This window comes from Polyodon spathula, chromosome 24, assembly GCF_017654505.1.
Source record: "Polyodon spathula isolate WHYD16114869_AA chromosome 24, ASM1765450v1, whole genome shotgun sequence".
NCBI classification, from domain to species: Eukaryota; Metazoa; Chordata; class Actinopteri; order Acipenseriformes; family Polyodontidae; genus Polyodon; species Polyodon spathula.
The window spans coordinates 6,371,296-6,394,442 of NC_054557.1; the positions used below are offsets into that span (position 1 = coordinate 6,371,296).

Sequence of the window (23,147 nt, forward strand, 5' to 3'; positions counted from 1 at the left end):
GCTTCATAAGAACACAGTTTGAACATTGGCACAGTAGGGCCTTCGCATGCTTTCACACTGATGGTGTGAAAGTAGTGGTGAAGTGAATTACACAGAACAAGCTGTGCTTGGAGTGACAGTACAGTATTATGTGAGACTGTGTTCCTGTGGGCAACCGATTTGTGTTTTTAATGTCAGTCAGGGTGTGTTCCGTCAGCAAAAATTATAGTAAAAGCATGTCAATTTATATATAAAATTTGTTTTTTTTTGTTTTTTTTTAGTCTATAGTTGTCTAATTATATTGCTGTTTTGCTTTGGCACCATATCATTTCAGTACATTAAAAAATACATAGTTTTAGGATTCACTGCTCCTTTGTTGCCAGTTTCCAGTAACTGAACTCCTGTTTGTCTTCATTTCTCAGGCCTCTCATCTTCAGCCATCATTGCCAGTCAGCAGGCCTCAGCCCCTTCGTTGTACCCACCACCGAGGAGGTGAGACAGGTAAGGCACTGCAGAACTCAGAACCACAGTTACAGGGATAGCCATCTATTGTGCTGATTCCTGAATATGTTAGACACGTAGGAAGATACAGCTCCAGGTTACTTTGGGAAGGGCATTAAAAATTGGACATGGAGAACTTGTTTAAATGGCAGGCATTGTAAAGAGAAGACACTGAACTTTGTTGAAAAAAAATGGTTCCTTATTTTAATTCTTTAGATACATTGGTTTGCAGAAGTATTCACCCCCTACCAATAATGTCACATTTTGCTGAATTACAAATAATGTGTGCACAGCTTTTCAAACTAACCTGTAGTGGTTAAACTGAACACTGTTATGAGGAGGAAGTTAAATGTTGTTAAATTACTGGTTGCATAACTATTCAGCCCCTCAAGTCAGTACTTGGTAGAAGCAGCTTTTGCAGTAATTACTGCTATGAGTCTTTTTGGATAGGTCTCTACTAGCTTTGCATAGTAGGATGGTGAAATTTTTTCCCATTCTTCGTGGAAAAATTGCTCCAGTTCTGATTCAAACTTCAGTTCTGAAGTTTGTTTGGGATCGTTGATGGACTGCAGTCTTCAAGTCTCGTCATAAATTTGATTGGATTCAAGTCAGGACTTTGACTGGGCCTCTCAAGAACATTAATTCTCTTCTTGTTCAACCACTCCAGTGTGGCTTTGGCTTTGTGCTTCAGGTCATTGTCCTGCTGAAATGTAAATTTCCTCCCCAGTTCTAGAGTTGGCTGACTCAAACAGGTTTTCCTCAAGGATTCACCTGTACTTTGTACCATCCATTCTCCCCTCTATCCTGACAAGCTTCCCAGTCCCTGCTGAAGAGAAGCATTCCCATAACATGATACTGCCACCACCATGCTTGACAGTTGGGATGATGTTGACTGGGTGATGTGCAGTGTTGGGCTTGCGCCAGACGTAACGCTTGGAATTTAGACCGAAAAGTTAAATATTTGTCTCGTCTGACCACAAAACCTTTTTTCCATATGTCTGCAGTAACAGCTACATGCTTTTTCGCAAACTCCATACGTGCTTTAAGATGAGGCTTTTTGAGTAATGGCTTCTTACTTGCCACCCATCCATACAGGCCAACTTTGTGTAGGGACCGGCTTACTGTTGATGTGTGAACACTGACTTCCATCTCAGACACAGAACTTTGCAGATCTCTTGAGGTCATTGTTGGCTTCAGAGTGACATCCCGAACCAATTTCCTGCTTGCCTGGCTGCTCAGTTTGGGAGGGCAACCTAATCTCAGTAGTCTCAGGGTGGTAGGATGCATCTTCCACTTCTTAGTGATGGACTTCACTGTGGTGAGAGGATAATCAGCGCCTTCTGAATTTTTCTTGTACCCTTCTCCTGCCCTGTGCCTCTCTAACACTTTATCCCTGACTTGTTTCGAAAGCTCCTTGGTCTTCATGGTTGATTTGTTGGATCACTATGTGAGTTGCAGCTTGAAAGTCTTTATATACCTGAGGGAAATTATCTACAAGTTAAACCACTTTGAGTACACACAGGCTGAAACCATTTCACTAATTTTGTGACCTTTTAAACAAATCATTTGCACCTGAGCTGATTTAGGCCTGCAGTAAAAGGGGTTGTACTTATGCAACTGAGATTAGTCTGTTTTTCTCTGTAAATCGTACTTATTTATATTCTATATGTATTGTTTAACTTTATCAATGTGCAGTAGTTTGTATAGATTTTACATGTAAAGTCTAATTTGAAAGCGTCGTGGAGTATGCTTAGGTGCCAACAAAATATGAAAACTTTGCAGGGGGGTGAGTACTTCTGCAAACCACTGTATATTCACATGGTAATACAGGACCATTTAAGCTGGTGTGATGTACATAGATACCACTGTTAAAATAAAATTAATACAATACTGCTTGGAGCCCCAGCATGCTCTGATTCCGAGCAGAATATATAGCCCTGAAGTAACAGAGTTCCCGTGTGGTAAGAGTTCCCATGTGGTAAAGTGGTAATATGTTATTTGTTTAGGCTATACTGATGACACTTGGCAGTGTAAAATTGTAGAGGTAATGCACCTTGTTACTCTGAGGTCAAATATCTAGGATGATGATGTTCTGTCTCCTCTTTTAGTGCTCATCAAGCCTGTTCATTTTACACTGCCATACTGTTACTAGTTAAACCCTGTGTGTCCTGACTTGAACCACATTGCTATTGTTGTTTTACTATTTATCATATGGGTCTAATCAACAGTACTGTATAACCGTGCAAGTGGGCACATGTGTTAAGAAATGTTTAAAGATCAAATTGTAACTCATTAATATTTTTCTTCATTTGCAGGGAGAGACCTGATTCGATCAACTTCATGTTGAAACGTGTCATGTGACTGGATCACATGAGGAAGCTTGTGGCGTTCATTTAGCATCAGTTGAATGGTGTTTCTATTTTTTTTTTTTGTTGCTGCCATAACGTCGGGCAGACTGTTGTCCTTCTAGCATCTACTTCTTAACTCTGGACTTTGAGAGCTGGTACAAACAATAAACCACAAAGCCATCTACGTTGATTTTACACACAGAACTAGCCACTAAACCTGGTTTTTGCACTGTGGACCCAGTGAACACAAAAAACTAAAAACAAACCTGAAAAGACTATTCTTTTGATAGCATTGTTTTTATATCAGCAGCAGTCGACAAGGCCCTACAGGAATTGTTGGCTGAACCAAGCCTTAGTTTCCCGCTTTCCACTGAACGGACGCTGCACCCCTTTTCTGAAGACTACAGCGATTTTCTACCGTCGATCCGATACAGACATGTTTGTTGGCCAAGGGTCGTGTCTTTGAAGCCCCTCACACACGCATTGTCTGTGCAAGCAGAAGCCATTTCGAGATCTTGCAAAAATGCATTCCGAGATATCTGAAACATTTCAACGAATCAAAAAACCCTCTTCTTTTTTTTTTTTTTTTTTTTTTAGATATTTTAAAACACTGCTTACTTCAGGAGTTTAATCTTGAATTTGAAATATCTTTAAACGAGCTGCAGCAGGTATATTTTGTGTGTGAATAAGATGCCTGTGAATAGTTACCATATATAAATATATATATTCTCAAAGGAGAATGAGATATCTTTAGGTTTGTTTTATCTTGAATTAATGGTGATTTCTCAGTATGACTTGCTTTTCATAGATATCCTGTTTTTATTTTTTTATTTTGAACTGTCTAGCCGAGGTGGCTTACAGACATGAACCCGTCACGGTTTACAGCAGTGTCTGTGCATCCGTTATCCACTGTGCTAATGCTGGCTGTTTTAAAAGGGATAGTCTGTGCAACTATTACTTCTGCCTGCTTTTAAGTGGAATGATCCACTGGATTGTGCCTGGGCTTGTCACCTTCTGAGCTACACACATCACAGAGAGTTTTAACAGTCTTGTGTTATAAAAGGAATGCACAACAGGGGGGGCAGTTGAGTAAAAATAAACACGGTCAAATGAGTATCTCAAGTCGGGGACCTTCCACACAGTTACTCCAGTTGCCAGTACCATGCAATAGAAAGGAAACAACAGAGAACCAGTGCAACGTCCCAATGCCTCTGGAGTTGAAATTATTTACACTTCATTAACAGTTTAGGGATTATCACAGGGAAATATTTCCATTTTTTTCACGTCTACAGATTCAAGAAATGGGTGTGGCAAAGAACTATGGGAGTTGTAGTTTTAAATTGGCGCTAAATAAAGATGGCAGAGCTTGGTGGCTCCCAATATCCACCGTTGGTTCTTCTGATTGTAAAACAGCATGTGTGTGGTTGTTTTTTTTTATTTTATTTTTTTATAACTGCAACATGGTGGCTGGTCGTCTTGTAAAATCACCTTCAATTTGAATAAAAAATCAGAAATCTGTTTTATAAATAGCTGTTTTTTTTTTTTTTTTTTTAACAATGGTTCTGTGCCGGGGAATATGTATTTTAGGAAGTGTATTACATTTGCAATCTGCCCAATCATTGCGGAACGAGCAAATAAAGGTACCCTTCTCAGTTTCAGTAAATTTTTGCACTAGTCTTAAGTGAAGTCTGAAATACTGAGATTCATACCTGTTTCTAATTCAATTGCGGTCACAGCCTTTGCTGATTTATTCAAATTGGACTTTTGTAACACTACACAACAACAGTTTTGAATCCCCAGATAGTCTGTAATGATTATGTACTCAATTGGAGGCAGTCTCCACCAGAAATCTGTATTCAGTACACAGGAGGCTAAATCCATTACGCTGTGGATGTGTTACTGCTTTTACATTGCTTGCTTTGGAAAAGTCTGGGAAAATCCTTTGTGTACACATAGAATTCATCACCTCTAAATAGCCTTTTCATCACTATTTCTCTTTGTGCGTATTATAACACTGAAAGCATTACCCTGCTGTGTGTGCGTTCTGCATACTAAGATGTACCAGAGTTTGTATCTATCTCTCTTTCTCTGTCCCCCACTCTCTCTCTCTTCCACACACAATGTGGTTTTTGTATATATTGTACAGAGGAATTATTTTAAAAATCTGTTGGATGCTATTGAACATTTTTTGTAAAAAGAACAGTAGCTGACGTAACAACTTTCTCTCTGCAGTGCTGTGATTTAATTTAATTTTTTTCATCCGTTTCTTTTTAAACCTTATTTTTGTACAGTTTTGTGCCCGTCTAGAAACCTCAAAATGAGAGCCACTGTTTTTACCCTACCTCTGTACGGATGTCCTTTTTTAGGTAAGAATTTGGAAGGCGGGAATGCTAGCGCTCCCAAGTCCCTTGTTGCAGTAGCCATGGTCGGTGTCACTGTCACTACATGCTTTCCCTGGTTTTCATTTATGTTGTGAGATGATCATAGAGCCAGTCATAAATATTATTGATATGCAGGATGTTAAGAGAGTCAGAAAGGCACTTTGCATTCTGGTGAGAAAAAAAAAAAAACACAAACTGATTTTGAAGTATCTGACAAGAGAAGTCTCAAACTGCTCCATTCTTCTGTTTTTAATATTATCTTTATGGTAAGCTTTTAATGCAGTGGCAGCTACAGCGCCCTCTATGTACTGTAGGTTGATAGTGCTAGAATATTGTAGCATCCTTTGCTGCCTTAACCTGCCACCTGTTTTGTTTTGTTTTTTTTCTCCACAACAGCTGCACAGTGGATTTACAATCCAAAACAGTATGTTTAGAGGGTTTGTTACTGAATAGCCTGGTCTCCGTTTATATTTACAGATATCTGGGCCTGTGGTAGGCAGCTGTATGAAATCTCCTCTTCCACTACCTAAATATTCCCTGGTTAAAGAATTCATAAAGGCAGCCTGTTTTAACTTTAAAGTGGAGAAAAAACATAAGAATTGCATTGTGTGTAATGTACTGTTGGGTTCCTGTTTATTACATGTATATTTGAAAGTGAAACGCTTGAAGGGCTAAGTATCAAAGTGGCATTTCCTTTTTTTGAGAAGAAGCTTATTTCTCTTTAGACTGTAACAAGGCGTTGTTTTTCTTTTTTTTTAAATATCGTTTTATTGCTCTTCCAACCCATAAGTTGTCTCAAATCAATTTGAGCTGAACTTTTTTTTTTTTTTTTTTTTTTTGCTGCTCTCCTCAGGATGTGATGTTTTTACACTGCTGTGGGGTATACAGTACTGGGATACATTTATACATGTGGAATTAGTGGTCTACAATTGTCATCACATAGTTTCCAAACTGAGCGATGCCACTTTTCTACTTATCCTTTCCTTTGCTTGGATGTTGCCTGGCAACCCCAAATATAGACTGTTCCTGGCTGTAACTCTGATGCGCCGCCCACTTTAGATTTATGTGGCTGAGCCCAGGTGAACTTGGTGCATCTGAAGTGTTGGAGCGTTTTCCTCTGTATGAAAGCGGCACCAGTGGGCCACGAGAGTGCAATCGTAAATAAATTGACCACCGGTCCGAAGCATTGCAGGCTGTATTCCAAAACAAGGGACTCCACCTATCCTAACCCCTCACAGTCTAAACCTCCCATGTCAACTATTTCTGCAGATGCTACTGTGATTTCAAGTTTTGTAACTACAAAACAAGAAAACTGTCATATTAATGGTGAACTCTACAAAATCTTAGTTACTGAAACTGCTATGATATCATTTTACCTCAGAGAGAATAGTGACCATCAGGTGGACATTGAGGGTGGATAGGCATATGCAATATTACAGTGGAAAGAAGCCTACAAAGCCTTGGTTTGGTATACAGTATGTGGTATTCAGCCCTGTGTTACTTTGAATGTTGGCTGCTGAATTGGTATACCCTTCAATGCTTGTGATGTTCTGCTTTTGTGCACACTTTACTAAAGTAGGTGTATAGCTATACCAGTTTCTGAAAGTCAACAAAATCATGCAACCCCACTGGCTGCTAAATTTGCACCTGCTCAGGTCAATTTTCCAGTTGTCTTTTTAAAATGTCTTGTCTTCAGTTTTTTTTTTAAATACCTTCAACAAAAATGTAATGAAATTTTCCACCAAATGGAATAGAATGGGTTTCGAGCAGTATAAACAGTAAGGGATGTCTACAACAAGTTAATGTCTGTGCTGACTAGAAATCTTTTTCAGTTTTTTCATGTTTTTTTAAGATACAAAATGTTGAGGTTCAACCTAGTTCTGTTGGTAGTAATTTAACAATGTGTTTACCTTTGCACCCAGAATCACAAAGCTGTTGTAAGAGTGCTACAGCCAGGAAGAAAGCACATGGTTTCAATGTGTGTGAAAATGTTTCTCTGATGACAAAGCCATTGCTCAGCCCTGTTTGGAAATGGTGCTTTGACAGACGTCACTTACCAGCAAGAGAAGGGAAGTGCTCTTTTACTGCGGATTCTGTTTTGCTTTCTTTAAATCCGTACGGTTTTGTTTGTTCCTTCCTTTTTCTCTCCTGACCGCCCCCCCAGTCAAACACAGGGGTGATGGAATTCATAACCATCATCAGTACTTGAAAGGTAGATGTTTACATTTTTTTTTTTTTTTTTTTTTTGACTGCTGCGTTTGATTTTATCCTCTCCAAGTTTTCTGTATGTAAAGTGTACATTACCATGTTTCTTTTTTTATACATACTGTAATTTGCCTTTGTACATTTAGGCAAACAAAAATAAATCTTTTTATGAGACAATCACATATGTCCTTTTGCTGGCTCCCTTTATTACACTGAATTGAAAAACATTCAAAAATATGTATTTACATTACTTTAATGTTTTGAGGTCCTTTAGAGTAATATATTGTAAAAGATAAAGAATAATAGTGTATTGGAATGCAGAATGTGTGACTAATTTGGAATCCATGTAATGATCCCAACTGTCCTCAAATGCAAAGTTTTATTTCCTGCAGGATATTGGCAGGTGATTTACTTCTCGTCTCTAGAGGGAGCCCCTCTACCCAGTCCAAAGAACCCAGAACTCTGATTGGTTAATCTGTCTGTTTCAGTAATCTGGTGTTGTAAAGGAATGGGAATTACAGAATTATGCATGGTGCACGCAACCTTTTCAGTGCCTGTGACAAAGTTTAATTCACTGTCTTCTAATGTGTCATAAATGTAATGTTAAATATAAAGGTTGCAACTAACAATTAAAAATTCTAAAAAATACAAGTCATTTCCATCTTTGATCTTTCTGTGAAATTGGAATCTTGTGAGGCGTCATAGCCATCCAGGTTTAATGAGAAGCGTTTGAAATATATTGTCATACCATCTACTAAAGAAAAAACCTACAGCTGCAACCATAACCACTTTTAAATGTGTAAAACACTCTTCTAATGCTGTGGATTATTTTATCTTGGATTATATTAACAACTTGATTGTGTGTTTGTAATACTTAATAGAATGATGTACAAGTGCCATTGTTACCATGGCATGGCAGGAACACAAATTTGCTTGCTTGGCATCAGAACATTAAAGGTTCCCTGTAACGTAGTGTCCTGGGCAAGGCAGGTCTACGCTCTCTGAAACATGAGACCTGGTCTCTGTTCAAAGCACTAATTCACAAATAAATTTGAACAAAATAAAGGTTTAAAGAAAACACTGCAAAATAAACAAACCCTAAAACACCCAAGCTACTGCTATCCCCGTGTTCCTTTCTCTTTCTCTTTGTTCTCTCTTCCTTTTATACCATGTGGCCACGGGGGCATGTTTGATGCAATCATCCAATCACCACCTGGTCACAATCCACACTTTTCCGTCCTCTCTCAAGCAAACATTCCTTCAATATAGCAATCAAACCATGTGGCTGTGCAAACGGTGGCTATTTTGGTCTCAGGTTGTCCCTTCACAAAGATGGCCACCAGCCATCAAACACACACACACACACACACACGTGCTCATGTGGACAGCCTATGCTCTGTCACGTTGCCTTATAAGCTTGTCCTGTAAAGGTGGCACAGCATTCCCTTGTAGTGAGCACTAACATTCAAGTGTTTCTCAAAATGGCTGTAAGGTACCAGCACACTAAGCAATAACTAATGGTGATACACTTGTTTGGTCCCTCTGGCTACTGTGTTTATAGGGAATCCTGTCAAAAACCTAATTGCATTGAGGGTGCATTGACGGTTAATATGTTTATGGCTAAATTTAAGACTTAATCAACACTGCACAAACTATTTCAGTACAGGAGGGCACCTTTTTACAGTAGAATCTGTACATTATACTAAAATATCTAAGTCTGAATTCAAGGTCTACATATTTAACATGAGGAAGAATAAGAAAAAAGCTAAAACAGCAGCCAGGAGAGCTGGGTTTAAACTGCTAGAATTCCCAGTGGCAGATCTAGATTTATTGTTTGTGGTTGAAGCACAATATAGTTAATGAAGGCAGGTGATTTTTATGTTTTTTGGGGGGGGGGGTTTGTGTATTGAGATTGTAACAAATGTTGGATAATTGCATTCTAGCCCTTTCTTGTAAATGTGGTTGTGGGTTAATTTCATGACATAACACACCTCTATCCTGGGCAAACAAGGTCTTCCGTTTCAGGACTGTCCAAGAGGCTGTGGAGTCTACAGCTGGATTAGGGTTATCTATTGAATCATCTGAACAACCCTATATTAATCCTGTATTTGACTCTCCTTATTAACGTTAATACAGGAAGTTGGTTTAGAGGAACATTGCTGAGATCGTCCTCTGTTTACAGTAGATTCAATTTGACGACGAGGAGCTCAGGTCTGTTCATGGTCATGTTCTTGTAAGTTCTACTTAAATACATATATTTATCTTGACATCTTCTGAGAAATATGTTACTATTGTTTTATCAAGCAGGTGGCTGAATCTCATATTCATGCAGACAATTGTTCTTGTGAAATGTGAAAACTTTTACCCCACAGTTTGTAATAAATAACTTAATCCACATTCTCTCAATGTTGGTCACAGTGACATACTTTATCCCAGCACTGATACTCAGCTGGCTGAAGGCTATATCTGGGAAACCACTGAGTGCCAGGTTATGGGGGTCATCATTGGGGGTATGTAAATTATTTGCCATATCTTAACGTGGCATTGCTAGATCATGGTCACGGTTTTAGTATACTTCAGATGATTGAAATATAAACTCCTTAAAAAGTAGTATCCATAAATATTATGAAATAATTAAAAAAAAAAAAAAAAAGATAAAAATAACACCTAATACTGACTATTAATATTAACCTGGAAATTCCACCTTAACTATTTTTTGTGTCCTCAACGTCATACATCGCGCTCAAATCTAAGACACGCCTGCTCACCTCCTGGGGCTGTACATGAAAAGACAGTGAAACAGTCTGTGCAGTTTCATTTTCACAATCACTCTACACAAGCACTGCAAGATACAGGTAAGATAGATAGTAGGAATATTTTACATAATATCTCTACAGTTTGGACACACTAACCTTGCATATGTGTCATTTTTACATTGTCACGGTGGCCTTGCTATATTAGAGCTGGCAGTTTGCAAAACTAGTTGATGTCTGTACTGCCTCTTACAGTTTTGGGATACACCAGTTGAATAAAAAATCTAAGCATTAACTGGGAACAAAGTAGCCTGAAATACTATTTACTAAAGTGCAGTGTGAAAACCAATGTCGACTATCAAAACCAACAACCACTTAAAAAATATCGCCTTAAAACAATGTGTGTCCATGTGGCGTGCAAATGGAATGCTTGGCACACCTTCATAGTCTACATGAAAAGTAAACTGCAGAATTAAATACAATCAAACTTATCTCAGATGACTAAAAACTACCTTGTTACTTGTCTGTTACAAATTGTGATCTTTAAACCTAGTAATATTTTTTTTTAGTTTTTGTTTCATTTCCTGTTATCTATACAGTCTCCACGAGCACTCCAAGATTCAAGTAAGAATTTCAGATTACATACAGTACACATTGCCATGATATCCTAAACATGTATACCTGTATTACTGTAACACTAGTATTTTGTACTTTATTACTACTTTGTTCTGCATTGAAGGTTCATTGTGTCCAAACTATTGCATTCAATGAAAAAAAAAAAAAAAAAAAGATTTCTTGAAGTAATACTGAAGGCACACCTCCACAGTTGCATATAAGTTTATCAGTTTAGTCATTAAAGTTAACACTGTAGTCTTACTACCCTGGGGGTATTCCTTTGAATTGAGTAAACAACTGTCTATTGAAGGCTATATCTTGGAACCACTAAGGGATTTGTCAGGTTTTGATAAGACTATGGGAGGGCATTAATCTTTGAAGTACATTTCCCAGCAAACCCTTATGAAAATTCAACTTGTTATAAGATTCCTGTAATCTGCACGTCTGCACCATTACACTGAACACTCTGTATCCCGCTGTGTGTAATCCTGCACCGTTACACTGAACACTCCGGAACTCCTGTAGAACCTTCAGAGCCACTGGAGTTTTCTACAGTGCTCATTTACAAAATAAATTGGACGAATGATCAGTGATGCATGAAACATCTACCTTGGCTTGTCTGTTCACTTCACATCTAAGGCAAAGTACTAATGCTCTTTGTTTTTCATGTAGATAATGAAAATGACTGAAAACAGTGCTGAAGGTAGGTTGTAAAGTTTATATGCATTTTCCTGGATTTTCTTATTGAGTAGATAGTCCCTTTTAGATTCAGCCGCCAAACTTGGCCCCCTTGTTTTTATGAAGATGGTTTCATTTGGTTTGTATATTCTAGGAGTTACAAAAGATTTTTCAGCCACCTTACACATACAGCTGGATGAACTAATGGTAGTTGAGAATCCCTTAAAGGATCAGACCCCTTAATAAAACAGGACTGTTACCGCTTTTGCAGCAGACAGAGGGAGCTTTTGCTGCAGTTTTGTTCTGCAACACAGCAGTGGACACATAAGACACCTTAGTGTTGATAATCCAGGCATCACACAAACAAGCCACACTTAAACCCTGTACTTGTTCTGTTATGGAGTCCAAACCAACAGTTATCCCAAGACAGTATTATTGTCTTTATTCATCATGCCAAATTGACAAAATCAGTGATAAACTGTCCATAACGATTTCTGTATCAGCGTGATTCTTTTCATGTTTTTACCAAATTAATACCAAGTGCCATTTGTTATGTAAAAACAAATTTTATTATTATTTTTTTTTAATTTAGTTGTCTCCAATTTTTTATCCCAGCTTTCTCCCCAATTTGATATGCCCAATTATTATCTGTATTCTCAGCTCACCGCTTGCAACCAACCCCTGCAACTCGGGGAACGGAGGCTGGAGCAGGGATCCTCTGAAACGTGCTCCTGCCAACCTGTCATTTTTTGCACTGCGGATCTACAGTGAGGCCACCAGACCTATAGTGCTGGAGCACAACACAGACCTGGAGGCTTCACTGCAGAACCACAGGTGCCCTATCGGCCACAGGGGTCGCTGATGTGCGGTGAACCGTGGATTCCCGACTACCTAAGCCCTCCCTACCCGGGCAACGCTTGGCCAATTGCGCGCCACTCCCTAGCTACTCCCGGTCACGGTCGGCTGTGACATAGCCTGGACTCGAACCTGTGATCCCCAGGCTATAGGGCACATCCTGCACTCCACGTGGAGCGCTTTTACTGGATGCGCCACTCGGGAGGCCCATGCAAAAACAATTTTCAATTCTTTGTATTTGTAAAATTTGTAAAAACATGACAATTATTACGTAGTGGTTAATATGCCAAAGCGCATGTCTGCTGAATGACATTGCTCAACACCAGGAAAACTAGACTAGATAGAGCCATGCTGCCTATATAACTTCATAGCAAATAATGTGTGTGTGTGCATTACTGAAAGTAAATACATTTTCTCTGCATTTTTATTTCAGAGCTGGATCGAAATTTCTTGCAAAGTGCCAACACAGTATTCATTGCTATTGTCAATCAAGTTGCTCTCTCACAAATGTTGGATTCCCTTTATAGTGATATAATGATAGACCAGGAGGAAATGAGTACTATTAACAGTGAGAAGTTTTTGCACAACAAAAACAGATAATTACTTTTGTTCATGACACACAAGACTCCAAAGCACCGCAGATATCTTATAGATTTGCTGAAGAAGGAACACACTTATGTGTATGAAGAAATGCAGAAAGCAGGTATTTCAGTTTATTAGGGTTTGTAACTTCTGATATTTATGTTCTACAGTAAGTATTGGCAAGAAACCAGACCACACAAATGTTTTGAGTCTTTCTCATTGACAAGGCAGACATTCTGTTCCTTTTCATGGTCGTTTCTTTTAGTTTTACTAAACATGCTACTATTGTGTGTTTACAGTTAAACAATTCCATCATACACCTTGAGAGAGATGATTTATTAGTTGTTAACAAACAGACATTGAATTATGTTCTGCTGTGCATTTGTTATTTTGATAATAAACGTATTCAAGTTAAGGGAGGGATTGCATTGGCTTAGTGAAAGGTACATCAGGAATTTCAATTAGAAAAATGTAACGTGCTGTTAAGTTAATTATATATTTGTTTTTTAAGTTATATTTAAATCAATGTTGTAACATTGCGATGTAGAGTTGTTCATGCCAACGTTTCAAATGTCATTAAGTTTCAGCAAAACTGAACAAAAATGGACCACAGCAGTATCGTCTGGGTAATGTATTTCTGTGTGTGAAGCTTGTATTCTGTATTATGGTATGTGAATCGTTAGTATTTTTATTGGATGTATTTTATTAATAAACGAGGCTTTTCTAGCTGATGTAGAGTGCCGAATGCTGATACTGGCACAGAATAACTGGGGATCAAAATGACATCATCAAAACAATACTGCCCATGATTACAGAGCGAAACTTTGCTAAAAGAACACAGCAGTAAAGTTAGATGAAACCTAATCAGGAGAAATATTGGAGCAAAACCTCAAAAAAAAAAAGTTAAACTATATGTTTATCAAATAGTGTTTTGTTTGTCTTTTGTCAGTATCTCTGTCAGATTGGGAGGAATATGCTAGAGAACATTCAGAAGACATCATTCAACAACTGACCCAAGAAATAGGAGATGAGGGGATAAAAACATTAGAAGATGAACTGAAAAACAGACAGCTCAAAGAGGACTGGAACTGTAGCGATAGTGAGGCATATAAAATATTTACCAACAAGGAGTTGGAGGACTACCTAAATAAAGACCCCTCTGCACGTGGAAGTTGCACGTTTCCTACAAAAAAGGCTTATGAGATATTATTTAAGATGAAAGTGGTGTCAAACAAGGGTGGCACTTTGAGTCATAAAGGATCAGAAATGGGTTCTAGCAAAGGTGGTAGACTAGATGGTGATATTTCTGATGGTAGAGCAAGCCACAGGGATTTGCCTGACATGGGAAGTAGGAATGAGGATTCAAAAGTATTCAAAATGGAAGTACATTTGAAGATAATCAGGTGCTTAGAACATCAAGCCCTTCAGAAGCTGACCCCACTTGTGGAAAAGGGTCTGGCCAACAGGACAACACAATTTCTGGTATTTCACTTAATCCTATCCCGATAGGGCAAACGGCTCGTCCAAATATTTCCCAAAAAAGGAAATTAAACCAAGAATCAAACAAAGAAAATAATAAAAAAAAAAAGAAATTGAGGGAATGCAGCTTGTACAGATTTACATAAAAAACAACAACATTGAAAACTTACACATGATTAATAACAAACAGCACAGCATTTACAGGTACCTTACAGCTCATAAGTGCTACGTGTTTTGTGATACGAGCGATGAGAAGAATGTCATTCTAACAACTGAGACGGCATCAGTGTTGAAAAAAAAAAGGGGGGTTCACAAAGTCTTATGCCTTCAAACTGCAGTACAACATGGGAGTGCTCGGAAACATTGCTAGAACTGATGTGCTGGTTCAAGATTCTATGATTAAGCACTCATATCGCATGCCTTATTTCATGATGTTTATAAACTACTTTGAGGGGTTTGTTAAGGATGTACTCATCCCTGTTCTTGCAGTATTTTTAGAAGTTCAGAAGAAAAGTTTGTTGAAAATGGAAGCTGAGTAGGCTGTAGAAACAACAGGTCCACTGTCTCTACCATGTTACCATGGTTTTAAAGAGAACGTGCTGTTCAATTCAGCAAATTAGTTTACATACTGTTAACATCCTGACAACGTGGAAACATGCAACCCAATCAATAACAACAGTGACTTGAAATCATTATAAATCACGTGTAAGAAATTCAGTTACGGATTTGTAAAAATTCTGGTACATTATATCCTGTGTACAGCTCAGGCATAGAAGCATTTCTGTTACTTATAAGATTATAGAAATCCATGTAGTAGCTGAAAACAATAAGTAATCTTGCTAGATAACCTTTTAGAAATCATGCTATTCATGTATATATATATGTATATATATATATAGTATATATATATAAATATAAATTGTATATACGATATAATATCAATGACTAAAGTTGTGTGCTGATACAGATGTGTTAATTTGATTTTGTGTTCGATACAATGCCAAACAGTTAACTGAATACTACATTATGTATGTGTCATATGAACTGTAGTTGACACAAAATGTTTTCTGTGGTGAATGAAGGAATGCTTTTATTCCTTTTCTGAAGCTTAATTCTCTCCATTTGCTTTGTGGTGTTTGGGATGTAACTAGTGATTGTATAGTTGCTTTTCTATTAAGTGTGAGCAACAATATTTACTTGAGTAAACTTGCAAATATAATCAATGAGATGGACTAATATACAGTTTGTCTGGCTTAATATTAGAAATAATGCTGTGTGATCACTGTATTTTTGTTCGCATTATCATTTCATTTGCTTTTTCAATTTTCCTAATAAAGCTGATGTTATGTGCTGATGTTATGTACAGTGCTTTTCTAAGCTTACATTTGCACCATGATAAGTCCTGAGTCACAGTAGGTTCCATCTTCTACAATTCACCTTAAAATGGACAGTAAAATATCACCTATAGGTATGTATCTCAGCCTGTTGAATGGAAAGGCATTCAGAAAGGAACACCGTGCCATTCAACTAGAACCAGTTCTTTAGTCGAGAGGTAAGGAGGAGATCTATTACATGTATCATGTTTTTGTAGAATTGCATTTGTACAATACTACCCTGATTGTAGATGTCATTTACAGTCCCGTTCTACCTGCACTTAAAAAAAAAAAAAAAAAAAAACAAAAAAAACTAAATTGTCAGGAAATACTTTTGTTAATAATTTGTATAGTTTCTCAAGCAATGTTTAAATGTTATGTAATTGATCTTCTATTAGGTAACAGTACAATTCAATCCTATTGTGATAGAATGTCTATTATGTAGAATGCTCCATTTCAAAGATTCCAAAAGATGGCTCCTTATATATATATATATATATATATATATATATATATATATATATATATATATATATATATATATATATATATATATATACATACACATATACACACACACACACACATACACATACAGGTCTGGGAAAAAATTAAGAGACCACTGCAAAATTATCAGTTTCTCTGGTTTTACTATTTATAGGTATGTGTTTGGGTAAAATGAACATTTTTGTTTTATTCTATAAACTGCTGACAACATTTCTCCCAAATTCCAAATAAAAATATTGTCATTTAGAGCATTTATTTGCAGAAAATGACAACTGGTCAAAATAACAAAAAAGATGCAGTGTTGTCAGACCTCGAATAATGCAAAGAAAATAAGTTCATATTCATTTTTAAACAACACAATACTAATGTTTTAACTTAAGAAGAGTTCAGAAATCAATATTTGGTGGAATAACCCTGATTTTCAATCACAGCTTTCATGCGTCTTGGCATGCTCTCCACCAGTCTTTCACATTGATGTTGGGTGACTTTATGCCACTCCTGGCGCAAAAATTCAAGCAGCTCGGCTTTGTTTGATGGCTTGTGACCATCCATCTTCCTCTTGATCACATTCCAGAGGTTTTCAATGGGGTTCAGGTCTGGAGATTGGGCTGGCCATGACAGGGTCTTGATCTGGTGGTCCACCATCCACACCTTGATTGACCTGGCTGTGTGGCATGGAGCATTGTCCTGCTGGAAAAAGCAATCCTCAGAGTTGGGGAACATTCAGAGCAGAAGGAAGCAAGTTTTCTTCCAGGACAACCTTGTACTTGGCTTGATTCATGCGTCCTTCACAAAGACAAATCTGCCCGATTCCAGCCTTGCTGAAGCACCCCCAGATCATCACCGATCCTCCACCACATTTCACAGTGGGTGCGAGACACTGTGGCTTGTAGGCCTCTCCAGGTCTCTGTCTAACCATTAGACGACCAGATGTTGGGCAAAGCTGAAAATTGGACTCATCAGAGAAGATGACCTTACTCCAGTCCTCTATAGTCCAATCCTTATGGTCTTTTGCAAACCTCAGCCTGGCTCTTCTTTGCTTCTCATTGATGAAGGGCTTTTTTCTAGCTTTGCACAACTTCAGCCCTGCTCCTAGGAGCCTGTTTCGAACTGTCCTCGCAGTGCACTTCACCCCAGCTGCCGTTTGCCATTCTTTTTGTAGGTCACTTGATGTCATCCTACGGTTGCTGAGTAACATTCGAATGAGTTGGCGGTCATCCCGGTCAGTGGAGAGTCGTTTTCGCCCTCTGCCGGTCTGTAGCTTTGTTGTCCCCAATGTGTGCTGCTTGACCTTATTCTTATGAACCGCCGTCTTTTGAAATTTTAAGGATGGAAGCAACCCAACGCTCACTGTATCCCTCTGCCAGTAAAGCCAGAATTGAACCCTTCTTTTCCTCACTCAAAACTCTTTGGGCATGGTCAATAGTTATTTTTTTATTCTAATTACTTTTGAGGTACTACTAGCACTGTTTTGCCATCCAGCTGGTCCTATTGCAAGAGGATAGTGATGACCACAGGAGTGGTTTTTATACTTTTCCTCGTTAAATAAGATTTGGTTCAGGTGATCCCCTAATCAGTACCTCATTCAGTAGAATGAGGTGTGCCTGTGTTGGAATTCAACAGACACTGGAATGGAATGGCTGCCATACATGTAGAGATGCTGATTTAAGAAAAAATTGCTGTGGTCTCTTAATTTTTTTAGATAGATATATATATTTAGCTCAAAGAGCCAGCTGCCAAACGTTTCGACATGTTGTACATATCTTTCTCAAGGGAGCCTGTGCTTGAATCAAAACATTGGAGGTATTTATATGTGTTTGACGCCATGAAAACTACTTGTTATTGTTTATATTCAAATCCATGATTTATTCTTACATGATGTAATGGTGTTCTATATGTGACATCACTTTTACTTACATCTTTAAATCTATATTAATTCTAATTAACATTATTTTATATAAACTTATATTTATATTATCATGCAATGCTGGCTCTGAGGATCAGCCTTGATATGGTCTCACAACTTTTGAATTAACTTTGTTTATTTAATTATTTTTTAACTTTTATATATTTTTTGGAATTAATTAGTTCATTCTTTTCTGTTGAGTCCCACTGGCACAATTGTGTTCAGTCTATTTATCCATTTACTTTCTTTTATTCTTCTATATGTCGCATTATCTAATTTTAGCTGTTCTAATACTACAAACTTGACATCATTTATGTCATGTCCTTGACTGGTGAAGTGCTGTACTATTGGTTCATTCATTTTTTTATTTCTAATTAATGAAAGGTGGTTCTGAATTATTTTATATAAAGTTGTTCCAGTCTCTCCAACATATTTTATTTCATCACATTTTTCACAGGCTATTCCATAAACAACATTGCTATTTTTACAGCAGGTATTAGTTTTTAGTGGATATGTGGTGTTCTTATGTTTAATTATATTTCTACTTTTGTCCATGCATTTGCAAACTTTACATGTACTAGTGCAAGTATTTGTAGACCCTATTTTGTCAATTATTCTTTTATGTTTACTGTGAACTAGAATATCACCTAAATTAGCTTCTCTTTTGAATGCTACAACTGGGGCCTTAAGAAATACTTTTCAATTTTTCGGAATTATGTAGAATACGCAAGTGTTTCCAAACTATCTTAGAAATATTGGGCAAAAGTTTAGAGTACTTCATTACTAATGGGACTCTCTTGACCTTTTTATCTCTATTTTTATAATCTAGTAGATCATCTCTTTTTAGTTTATCCACTTAACTGTCTGTTAATGTGTCTCTATAATTATTTCTTTGTATCCTCTTTTTTTAAATATATATAGTATATATTTATATATATAGTGCACTTTGACAAACTTTTTGCCTGCTAGATGGCGCTGTTGTACCATACGCATCACTGGCACATTTCACATTTACACCAGTAAATATATATCTACCGTTACAAAGCAGTTAAAGCAGGTATAGTAACTTAATACTTTAAACATAGTAGTTACAGTTACTGCAACTGGTACTGCAGGGTCTCCATGCACACTGCACCAAGCTCAAGACTGCCAGCTCTGATTCCCTTCATGGACCTCACCCTAACCTGGCCTGTCACTGAAGCGCCCCTTCCTGACACTCCCTTCAGGAAAGCAGGAATCACAGCATGCCAGCTGTGGACCTCCTCCAAGAACAGGGAACAACAGGTACTGTATGATGTCATGTTGAGCTTGGTACTGGGAGAGAATTAGTTCAGAATATATATCTACCCCAACTCAATCTACCCAAACTTCAATGTGTCAGAAAGTAACAACAACAGACATGGTAGCATATTAAACTTAAGTGAATGGGCTGCAGTGATGGATATAGTGGTGAGATATGATCTGTCTCTATGTAAATCCATTCAAATTCTTGTAATAGTTACACATCCAGCTATACTTGATGGCCATGGGTGCTTTACAAAAATCCTACTTTAAAACATGCAATTTCAGAATGTGGCCACAGGGTGGAACTGTGTGCTATTCCATGTGTATCCAGTGTGTTCCCCTGTATGCCTGCTGATTTTAATTTAAGTAGCAGTCTTTCCTATGTATACCACAAAAGGTAAACACAACTCATGCACTGTTTATAAAGAGGTATATCGTGACTTCTTCCATAATTCCATCACTAGTCCATTGGTTTGACTGCATTTGCATTCTCATTATAAAGCACATCCATATATCCCAATGTCTTATAACTCTCTTACGTAAGCATTACAACAAGGGAGCTGGTATGTATTTTTCAAAATAAGGGGTTCATAACAAACTTTAACTGCAAACGTACAATATTTCTGCCATTTTAAAGTTATTTTTCCCAAGCCAATCCAAAATCCCAACGCTTCCACATTAGAAATATGTTTTCACTGCATGGCCGAGGGAGAGATTACCAGGGATGTCTTTTAGAGCCTTGAAATCTGATCAGCATTCTGCTGGGTGGGACAGACTGGCTGAGGTAATGCCTTCTGCTCAAAATCCACACACCTTGCTAACATGTAGTGACAGGCTCTTCATATCACGCTACACAGAGAGGAAACTTCACTCTTCAGGGTGCTGTGCAGTCGCTGCAGGCGTGGAAGAACGTTGTTCGTTGTCCTGGGGTAAGACTTTTGCTTTTTTATTCACCTTGTTCGGTTTTTCAGAATTTTCACCACTTTAAATAAGTATACACTGTAGTGTAGTACTGATTGCTTCTATACTAACAATGAGGTAGACACTTGCAGTGGAAGCGATAACGTATGATTACCAAAGTGAGTACATTTCAAAACCTGTCACAGCCTCCCTGACTTCCTGTGCATTTTCCATTAATGCTTTTGTTCTAAAGATGCAACGGTTGATTGATTGATTAACTGATTGACATTTATTGCCCTTGTGCCCTATTTGGAGCCTCAGGCTTACAGACATAATTGATTACCAGCACATAGATGTTTGTCAATTCCTGTATTATATTGCCATGTATAATATATGTTTGCAGTTGTAGTTCAAGGCTTTTGTGAAGAGTCAACACCATTGTTTAGCTTTTGAATAATAAAGTTTTAGCAATGTATTGATTTATTGTCGACAAGTGCCTGTCTGATATGTGAAACTGCTTGCGTGTATTATTCGTGTCCTTTTTTTGCCATCTTTACATGAAACCAACTTTCAGAAAATGTGTGTAAGATTTGATTCGGTAATGTGTGTGCAGCAAAGATTTACCCTCCTATTAGCATAAGTAACATTGGACCAGTTTCTTTTGTTTTCTGTTTTAGAAACTGTTTTCTTTGGTTTACATATTGAGTGTGTGTTCACAAGCAGCAGGCAGTAATTACACATCAAAGCTTGCTGCACATACAACTTTGCTAGGGACTAATCTACAGTGTATTATTCTAAAGTACTCACAACATGTGGGCTTTCATAAGAGCTAGCAGATACAATGCCTGACCATGCTTGCTAGCAGTGATTGCAGCCAGCACAATAATTCCATCCTACTTATTTTGCCCTTCTATTTGCTCTTTAGGTCTTAAATGTGCAGTTTTGAAATAACGCGTCTTATAGCAAACATGCATTTTCATTTTAAAATGTGATGCATTAGATTTAAGAAAGTTCTGTTTGCATGCCGTGCTTTCAGGTAATCTGTTACCCTTGTCTTCTGGGTCCACACATGGTTACTGCAGAACTAAAGATGTATGGAATTAGCTTGTTTAGCTGCAACCACTTTGTTTGATCATGGCTTGACTATGATTTAGTACACTTCATTATGCTTTTACCACTCACTTTCCATCCCTTGAACCCGGGTTTAATTCAGAGTTGGAAAACTGTTTTAAACCATATGAACCCCCTCATCTAAAATTCTTTAAAATTATCATTCAAATATCCAAACTATGCACATTTCGTTCATACTAATTCAGAGCTATAAAATAGAAGTAGTACCTGTAATACCAAGCTAAAAAGAAAAGGGTAGTCTTTAATAATCTTTCATAATAACCATTACAAATGCAATCACACTTTAAAAACAAACAATAAATGTCAACATTTACATTGAAATACGATGCATACATATCTAAACACTGCCATTGTTAAAATGTTACCCTGGCCTTTTAACTTTAAATGATTGAATCAATGGTGTTTTTCAGTCCATCATTGTCTAGATCATTTAATAGCTCCATTTTAATCTTCACAGATTGCACCATAGCAAACAGTTTTATAGATAAGCACTAAACGATACTGTGCTGTATATATGCCTCCTTGTTTCCAAGCAGGTCCAGCCATCAAGTCTGTAAATACTAATAATGGACAAAGTGCTTTGCATTAAAATTACACCACAAACCTGCATACTTTATATAAGTTTGCCATGGCATGTTTGCACTGTAATTTTGCAGTTTTCCCATGGTTATACTATGCATTTACTTTATATAAGTTTGCCATGGCATGTTTGCACTGTAATTTTGCAGTTTTCCCATGCTTTTCCCATGCTTTTCCCATGGTTATACTATCACTTTACCATACTCTATCATGGTTTGCCATGTTTGAATATGCTTTACCATACCTCTCTGGGCTTTAAAGCGCTTAGCTATGCTTAAGCATGCTTTTACTGTGCTTTATCCCACTTTGCTTGCTTTTACTATGGGACGATTTTAAAGGGATAATAGGTATGCTTCCTGTAGAGACCGAGACAAATAAAAATTGATTTAAAATTCCTTGTGCAGAGTGGTACAACTCGACCCGTAAGTATACCTGCACAATTAAAAGGGTATAGTTTCCAATGCTTGTTAAACGTTCTCCTTTTTATTTATACTGATGTGTGAGGTATTTTTTCCAATATTGGGATTTCGGTTCTTGTGAATGTAGCGGTCATGAAATGTTAGGGGACTGGGGAAAATAATTTTGAGTTTTGTGAAAAGTTTCTTCCTGTTTAAAAAATAAATAAATAAATAAATAAATAATAATACATCTGTATTAAACTAGCAAAAACAACATGGTTACAGGTGTAATTTTGGTTTGGGTATTTTCAGACTAGTTTTATAAAATTCAAATTGTTTTTAATTCTTTTCAGAAAATTATATTGGAGGGTTAGGGGGGAGGCAAACTTCGCAATCGCTATAGTTACTGTGCCTGATTTTTCACATGGACAAATTTTTCATGTAATACATTTACTATGAACAGGGCAATCTGCCTGTTATTTGGCCACAGAAGAAAATGCATTCTAGGCAATTATGTTTTACTGAATTGGTATGGTTAGAAATTATGTGGATGGATTATGACTGAAAGAACTCAAGACTGTAGCCTTGCAAAACACGCCGATCTGCCAACAGTGAGTGTTCGTGAGCTCAGTCAATATCCAGGGTTTTGCTGGCCTGAAAGCTGTGTAGACTGTGTAAGGACCTGCTGGCTGA

General features: G+C 37.5%; 2 protein-coding genes and 1 long non-coding RNA gene across 4 annotated transcripts in view; all 3 read left to right on the top strand.

The window, feature by feature from the left end:
• Window positions 1–8,010, top strand: part of LOC121299072 (zinc finger protein 609-like) — a 53,525-nt gene extending 45,515 nt beyond the window's left edge. Inside the window, exons 7-8 of the mRNA XM_041226579.1 lie at window positions 402–480; window positions 2,796–8,010. Of these exons, the coding sequence (XP_041082513.1) occupies window positions 402–475 (74 nt within the window). The 3' untranslated portion in view covers window positions 476–480; window positions 2,796–8,010. The remainder of the gene's footprint in view (window positions 1–401; window positions 481–2,795) is intronic.
• A 2,012-nt stretch (window positions 8,011–10,022) lies between these two features.
• LOC121298883 lies at window positions 10,023–15,210 on the top strand. 2 transcript variants are annotated; one of them, XR_005947341.1, is made up of 5 exons: window positions 10,023–10,269; window positions 10,737–10,791; window positions 11,455–11,485; window positions 12,749–13,018; window positions 13,479–15,210. It is a non-coding gene; the product is annotated as an uncharacterized LOC121298883 (long non-coding RNA). The 2 variants fall into 2 exon arrangements; XR_005947340.1 differs by having other exon boundaries at window positions 10,028–10,791.
• A 5,067-nt stretch (window positions 15,211–20,277) lies between these two features.
• Window positions 20,278–23,147, top strand: part of LOC121299102 (GRAM domain-containing protein 2A-like) — a 40,168-nt gene continuing 37,298 nt past the window's right edge. Inside the window, exon 1 of the mRNA XM_041226642.1 lies at window positions 20,278–20,375. The gene's annotated coding sequence lies outside the window, so the exon portion shown is untranslated. The remainder of the gene's footprint in view (window positions 20,376–23,147) is intronic.